This window comes from Bidens hawaiensis, unplaced genomic scaffold (genome assembly GCF_021521415.1).
Source record: "Bidens hawaiensis isolate Kalapana, Puna unplaced genomic scaffold, B.hawaiensis_p1.1 tig00021530_1, whole genome shotgun sequence".
NCBI classification, from domain to species: Eukaryota; Viridiplantae; Streptophyta; class Magnoliopsida; order Asterales; family Asteraceae; genus Bidens; species Bidens hawaiensis.
In genome coordinates this window covers 54,296-62,446 of record NW_027493353.1, presented here as the reverse complement: position 1 = coordinate 62,446, position 8,151 = coordinate 54,296, and the positions used below count along the sequence as shown (strand labels likewise).

The window sequence follows — 8,151 nt, the reverse complement described above, 5'->3', positions numbered from 1 at the left end:
ATCAGGTTTGTGCATAACATGCCATACATGATCGATTCGTTAATTTGCAACATAAGAACTCGTTCCATGTGCCAGGGGAGAGAGTCCACGCTTGGATTCTTGCATTGAAAAACGTCAAATGACCTTATCAAGTAAAGAGAAACGATGATGTGAACTAAAAGTCGGTGATAATAATCTAACCTTGCTAGGAAAATGGTACGATGGTTTATTCAAAAAACTAATAAAATTATATATGTAATGGGTTAAAGATTGAATCTTTATCTAACACATATTTATTCAAGAAACAAACCATACAAGCTATAACATATACAAACAACCAAGAAAACAAATGCCTACACTTGTGCACATCCGAACCACCATCGGTTACAGTTAAATTCAAAATGTTTACAAAGAAAGTGAAAGATGAAACAAAACAAATATAAGGTAACTTGCATCAACACTGGTCAGCAATAATCATATGATCCAAGTATACCACTCATGTTTCTTGTCAGGGTAAGGATTGGAGGATTCTAAGTTAGGATTTGACCGCCCGATAGGAAGAACTCTTTGGACAAATCCATCGATTTTGTCTTCCATTTGCTCATAAATGTAGAAGGCAATAAAGGAGAATGGAAGAACTGAAACAACAATAGCAAATTGGTTGTAGTCATTCATGACTTGGTTCCAATATGATGTTTGAGGTTTAGAACTCAAATTTAAAGCCAAAGATGACTTTTCTGACCAATGTGGATATAAATATGTCCATTTGGGTCATGCTTTATATCAAACAAATTTAAAGTTTAAGGCAAAAAAGGTAGCAAGTTAAACATGCCCATAATACTTCATAGTGCATTTTTGAAGCATATATAAATTTTTTATAGATAGTTTTGCTGAGTAAACTAAATATAATATCATACCAATTTCTTAGGGGATATAGAAAACTATCATTTGACATAAAATAACAAATTTGTTAAATCATAACCCATGTACACGTGAATTGGCCAAATTTGCCACATCGAGACAGTTCTCGCTGTTATCAGAAACTTCCTTAAGCTAAATGATCATTGTGATGTATTGTGAAAATATGCAGAAACTAACTACGAACCTTTCGTGAAGAAACTTTGCATTGACACGGACCCGACCAAAGCAAGGATGGAGAGAAATGACACCGTCTATTTAACAAAAAAGTATGACAAGTTCATTAGATATATTGTTGGAATATTATAATGTCCTAAGTTCAATAATTAGTTAGTTAGTTATTTAGTAGTTAAATAACCACCACCACCACAAGGGGTGCAATGGTTGTTGGCAACCTTTCATTAAGTATAAAATGTATTACATGTTGTAAGCAAGTGTGTTGTTGTATATGAATCAATGATGCAATTTTTGTCCAGGTAATTGTTCATTCATGTCAACCAAATACCGTTTTGTCCACCACGACTGATGTGAGATCTGTCTCGGTTGTTACAAACATATGAATGAAACTAATATATATATATATATAGAACGGAAGTACCTTAATGAACAGTACTGAGTCACTCCCACTTGAAATAGATTTTAGACTATGTGCTGCACAATTCCATGACAAAACAAGCGATAACGCAGTTTGGCGTGCCATAGTATCTGCGAACCGAACTTCTGAAATTTTCTCAACCGAACATCCTAGTCTGTAACAAAATAAGCCACAGTTAGAAGCCATGCTCGAGTTGGCTCAAAGACACCCCTAACTGTAAACAAAAGCAAAAACTTACAACTTATCAGGCAACTTCCCTTGGATAAACAAAAAGACCGACCCGATGATGAAGAGCTTGGAAATTGCAGTGATCATGGTATTTCCAGGTGATACCAAATTGACATAGAATGCACATAATATTAGTTGTGTACCGATTGTCAACTTAATATCCCTCCATAGAAATATGTCTGCAACTGCAAATCATAATATCATACATATCAAGAAAAGTGGCCCAACTAAAGTATTAGATTTGTTGTTAAAATTGTAAAAATTAGGGGTGTGAATGAGTCAAGCCGCTTGCGAGCTACTTGAGATTGGCTTGCATAAAGCTAGAATCGTGCCGAGCTTAAACATGCTCGAGCCTAAAAACTGATGGTTGTTTAATAAAAGAGCCCGGGCCCAAGTTTCCTTATATTGGGCTCAGCTAGGATCACAAGCCTAAACGAGTAATGAGCCTATTAGTTATATAAATATAATCATCATTTTTATTTCATATAAAAGTAACTAAATAATACAGGGAGAGTTTCAATACAAAATACAAAATTATTGTGAAATAATGTGTTCCTAGACTTTTCTCATTTTTAAATGTTTAGCTATACATGTGTGAGTTATGTGATATAGAAAAAAGAAAAATTATTAATAACTAATAAATAACAAATGAGTGGAACTCGAGCTTGAAACAGCTGACCTCAAGCTCTATTAAGTTAAGTCAAATGAGTATAACTCTGTTAAGTTTAGTTAAATGAGCTTATGCGAGCTAGCGTTTGGCTAGTTTATGATACGATATTATTTATTTTATATATGTTTGGTTATTATTTTTATGTTTGGGGTCGTGTTAGGTCTTTTATGGTTAGTAGAAGGGGGTGTTTAGTATTTTGTTTGATTATATAATAATTATCGTATCATGAATAAAAGATAGCAGATTGTTTTTGAGTTAATTCTTCTCCTAAATCTTAGCATTCTTCTTCTTCAAGTTTCTAACCCTATCAAAGGTATCAAAGAAACCGGTCGATCCCTAGCCACCATGACAAACACACGCAATCAAGAGGTTGACAAGGCGATCAAGGACCATGACAAAGCCATCACCGATATCCAGGAAACCTTAGCAGCCATGATGAAGCAACAAGAACAGTTGATGAAGCAACAAGAGCAAATCTTGAAGGTGGCGGTTGAGAACAGATCCAACATGTTCGGTTATGGTAGGGCCATTGATGGTTCTAGTAGCAAACAAATGAGGATCGGGAAGGTCGACTTTCCCAAGTTCAATGGGGAAGACGTACAAGGGTGGTTGTATCGTTGTGAGCATTTTTTTGCAATCGATGAGACACCAGATAACCTAAAACTCCGACATGCTGTCATCCACCTTGAAGGCGATGCTATTCAGTGGCACCGATCTTACATGAAGACCCGGAACGCTACTGTAGCAGAACTCCCATGGGAAGAGTATGTTAGGGCTATCTCAAGTCGGTTTTCTGATAGCATGTTTGAAGACCCGTTGGAAGAAATCGCTTCCTTAACCCATGCTGATTCTCTACTCGACTACAATAATTCATTCGATGCCCTGCTGAACAAGGTAAGCATTAGTGAAACGCAAGCTGTCACTTTATACCTTAAGGGCCTTAAAAAGGAGGTCAGTGGACCGGTCAAAATGTTTAAGCCCCGTACCCTACACGAGGCATATGGGTTGGCACGGATACAAAACAACAACAATTTAAGGGGTGCAATAATCCCCACCGGTGACTCTCAAGAAAAAATTACTCCTCCAATTAACGCTTCAAAACTTCCATTGCTGCCAACTCCAACGACTGGAGCTATCGAGCCGCCGACTTCTAAATCGGGAATTCTTAGCTCTAGGCGTTTGACGGGTGATGAACTCGAGTTAAAAAGGGCAAAAGGGGAATGTTTCTGGTGTACTGAAAAGTTTTTTCCGGGGCACAAGTGTAAGAAAAAACAGCTTTACATACTCGAGGTGGAGGGCGAAAAACAAGCAACAGAAGAGGATGAAGACAATGTTACTTAAAATCGCTTTTTGAGGGCAAAAAGATGATTAAGGGGGGAGTATTGATACGATATTATTTATTTTATATATGTTTGGTTATTATTTTTAAGTTTGGGGACGTGTTAGGTCTTTATGGTTAGTAGAAGGGGGTGTTTAGTATTTTGTTTGATTATATAATAATTATCGTATTATGAATAAAAAGATAGCAGATTGTTTTTGAGTTAATTCTTCTCCTAAATCTTAGCATTCTTCTTCTTCAAGTTTCTAACCCTATCAGTTTACGACCCTAGTTATAATTATACCAATTCCATTTCCAAGACATGCTGCGGCTTTAGAAGCCCCTTTACTTTTAAGATAAACTTCAGCTCTCAGATCAGAATATGACTCAATAGTTCTTTTAAGAGCTTCCTGCAGATAACCAAAGTTCCCATATCAATATTTTTTAGACAAATTCACTATTAACATCACATATATAAGTTACTTTAATATCCCGTCACTAATTTAATGAAACAACACACCTGAAGCGGAACAAGTGGTCTGTAACCGAGTCGATCGTTTGCTTTAAAAGAACAAAAAGTTCTGTTGCAAGATAGGATTCTGATTCTAGAAGATGTCAAGTGTGGGACCCGCATCCCGTATGGTGCTAACACGCGATATATACGCTGGATTAAAAATGCAAGCAGCATCATGATGAATACAGGAACTTTTGTTTTGGGCCTGCAAACTATAGTATATCAGAAATAACTACCTTTCAAGATTATCTAGACCCATATTTATTATGTGCTAATATATATCAAGATTAATTATTATGAGATGTAAAGTAACAAGATGAATACCTTTTATAACCAAGGCCTTCAAGAAAGAGTGACATGAATTCCCAAAACCTTATTGGCTCCATGTTAGTTATGAAATAGGCCTGGAAAACGATCAGCACAACGAATAAGAATAACTTTACGCATGTTTTAGCATCGATATATTTATATATTACCTCCCCTGCAGCTCTCTTTGAAACAGTACCACCCGATGCAAGAGCTCTTTCAGCACACACATGGGCATGCGCCACATTTTCAACATAAGTGAAATCATACATGTTCTTGCCATTCCCAATAATGTACTGGAAGCTCAGAGTTCATAAGAAAATTAAGTATATGTTTAAATTTATTCCAATATTAATTATTAAAGTTTGACATATGACTGTAATCTAGTACCTTGCATCTTCCTTTCCTTGCTGCGGCAACTAAAGATGGAACAAGCAACTTATCACCGGGACCAAATATGCTGCTGGGACGTATACAACAAGTTAATAATCCGTTCATTCCGTTTGCCTTTATAATTAATGCTTCCGCTTCAGCTTTGGTTGACGAATATGAATCAATGTGCTGAAACAGTCAAATTCACCACATTGTAATCAGTATTTAAATGATTATTTTTCGTTTTGCTTTGTATAGAATACCTTAGCAGGATATGGCATTGATTCAACGCCCTCAAATATTCCGTGTTTTCCATCAAACACCACACTAGGCGAGCTAGTATAGATAAGCCTTTTCACATTTTGCACACTACAAGCATCAATTATGTTCTTTGTTCCTGTAGATCAAACAACAGAAACATGAATTGAATATGGCTCCAATGGACGATTTATCAAACAAACAAACACACGCAATAAAATATCGCGTATAGCAAAACTATTGGTAAGGTCTCTAGATGGTGGGATTCAACTTAGATCCTCGGCTCCAAAAACCTTTTATTTACATGTACAGTAAACTGTCTAGTAATCCATATAACATAAACACGCGGCTAAAATTGTAGCACCAACACCCTTGACAGTACCTACACACTCCCCTAAAATTATCTATACACGAAGACAAACACTAAGGTACAAGTAACGCCTAACGCAAAATTGGATTCATCAAGAACTCTTAAACATTTAAACTCTATAATCCAAGAATTCTTTTCACTCGGGCGTTAAAAGTACTTTACCATGCACATTGATTGAATAATGCAGCTGGTGGTTATTGATTGATGAATCTGGAGCAGCCATATGGTAAACAACTTCAACACCATGACAAGCTGCAAATTGTAACAGAAAACAACATACAAAGTGAAATTAAAAAAAAAAAAAACAATGAAAAATTTTATATAAAAGTCCAGAAATTACCTTTAAACACTTGTGATTTGTTGCGAAGATCCATGGATACATACTGAGCCCGGCCCGAGTGTAAAGCTTGCCCCAGAACTCCCTTCTCCTCATGGGGTTCGAGCTTGATATCAGGACCCGTATCAGCAATCCTAACGGGATACATATCGTAACGAATGAGCATATCGACTAAACGCCTAGCTGCAAATCCTCTTCCCCCCGTCACAAGACACCATCGCTCTAGTTCATCAGCCATTTCTTATGTTGTGTTGCTTCTATGATTACAAAGAATATTATTAGAACTTAGAAGTTTAAATATGAATCATAGAAGGTACGGAATCAACTACAGAAAGGCTAAATCGAATAGTTAACATCGAAAAATGCAATTTAAACTTGAATATATTGTAAATAGTGTTCCGTTATCGGTACACCACTCCAAAATTGTACACACTACACCAGCTTGCATGTTATATCATCTCATCATCATCATCATCATCATCATCATCATCATCGTACTCAGTATATCTCACCAATAGCAAAGCTATAGTAGGGTCTGAGGAGGGTAAGATGTAGACAGCCTTACCTCTACCCCATGGGGATAGAGAGGCTGCTTCCAGTGAGACCCCCGGCTCTATACTAGTTTTGCATCAAGCCTTGGACATAAGGCACATAGCACTCAATCATCGGGACGCTGGCTGATTGGTGCATGTACCCTTGTCTTTCGGCTATCAACGCCATCACATGATGCCTGATTAACCTTCCATCACTTTTAACATTATTTTCACGAGATTAGTAAAATAACGTCAAAATTAGTGCAATTTTACTTTTGCCCACCCGAGGGTTCACACATATATACATTATATGCGCGCACCGCAAGCAGGGCACTTGCATGTTATATCATACGGACAATATTACATTTTTTGCCCTATCATGTGGGCCGTATGTTTTGTGCCCAATCATACAAGCCATATGTTGTCATACGGTCCGTTTGATAGGTAGAAAAAGGTCAAACGGCTCGTACAACATTTTGTCAGTTGTCACATCAGTCATTTCTTTTCATACGAGTCATGCCCTTTTTCATCAACGCTATAAAGTAAAAACGACCCGTTTGACCACTTTTCACCCTACCGTACAACATGTTTAGACATATGGACAGAAAGATCTTTTGCGCCCAATCATACTAGCCGTATGTTATCATGCGGCCATGGCTTTTTTCTCAGTATTCACATCAGTCATTTTTTTGTTAACCAACAAATCATATGAGGCCCTACATACTACCTATATGAACTTTTTTACCCTATCACACTACCCGTATAACGTTTTACCCTATCAAAATGACACGTTTAACCACTTATTGCTAAGACCATGCAGCCCGTATGACACATCACACAACAATTGTGTTTGCATTATTGTAAAGGTAATATAATAATCAGCACAACAGTTGGATTAAATTGCAATACAATTTGTGACATTTTGCAACTGAGTGAGTAATAGTAATAATTTATAACCAAGTTACTAAACAAAGTTGGCTTCCGTAATGAAATTATTATACATCAATATATGCTGGATCTATTTCACCTAATTGTGACATAAAATCATAATTCATGTCAGATTAATTGCATGCAGATTATCGTCGAGTAAACAAATCTTTCGTAAATTTAATATTCAGGAAACCATTTATACATACCTGTAAATCAGATATTCAACGGAATAGGCCACCGTAACGGTTAAGTATTTATTTGCACTTGTGATCCGGCAAACGATGATGGAATAAGGAACTTGACATGCACGCACGTGGAACAATAATAAAATGATAATAATAATAAAACTATTAAACCCAAAATTCATTGTTAGAATTCTCAAATTTGTTATTTTTTATAAAAACAATAATTAATAAAGAGTGTATATATATAAAGTGCTAGATTTAGAGTCAATGTAACACACGTGATTATCCAAATTATAAAATTACAAGTAAAGCAAATAATTATGTAACGTATATAAAAAACGCATTACGTCTATGTGTGTATCTATACTATGTGTACATAAAATGATTTTATTTATATCACAAAATGATTTTTTTTAAATAAACTTAATAAAAAAATACACGTGCAAAAACGTACCCGAGAATGCTCCTTTTATTGAAACTCTCATTGTTAGTATCATATATGTATAATTGAAAAAATTCGGGAAGAAAACTTTTCATACAATAATATTTCTGACCACCCAGCTTAAATACCTAAGGAGGATTACCTTTATTGATATATTTATTAATTTACAACCCAGCCTAAATTAGAAGAATTGATA

At 35.9% G+C, this 8,151-nt stretch overlaps 2 protein-coding genes across 2 annotated transcripts; one reads left to right on the top strand and one right to left on the bottom strand.

Moving 5' to 3' along the window:
• LOC143563804 (3beta-hydroxysteroid-dehydrogenase/decarboxylase-like) lies at nucleotides 1-6,209 on the bottom strand. The gene is made up of 12 exons (XM_077051263.1): nucleotides 5,869-6,209; nucleotides 5,691-5,780; nucleotides 5,164-5,297; nucleotides 4,919-5,089; nucleotides 4,699-4,824; nucleotides 4,547-4,626; nucleotides 4,229-4,427; nucleotides 4,013-4,118; nucleotides 1,731-1,905; nucleotides 1,496-1,646; nucleotides 1,085-1,151; nucleotides 1-617 (listed from the first exon to the last, which is right to left on the bottom strand). Exons 1-12 carry the CDS (start codon nucleotides 6,101-6,103, stop codon nucleotides 454-456), a joined length of 1,698 nt encoding a protein of 565 aa, XP_076907378.1. The 5' UTR covers nucleotides 6,104-6,209; the 3' UTR covers nucleotides 1-453.
• LOC143563805 (uncharacterized) lies at nucleotides 2,577-3,804 on the top strand. Its single transcript, XM_077051264.1, has 2 exons — nucleotides 2,577-3,308; nucleotides 3,342-3,804. Exons 1-2 carry the CDS (start codon nucleotides 2,736-2,738, stop codon nucleotides 3,729-3,731), a joined length of 963 nt encoding a protein of 320 aa, XP_076907379.1. The 5' UTR covers nucleotides 2,577-2,735; the 3' UTR covers nucleotides 3,732-3,804.
• Nucleotides 6,210-8,151: the final 1,942 nt, after the last annotated feature.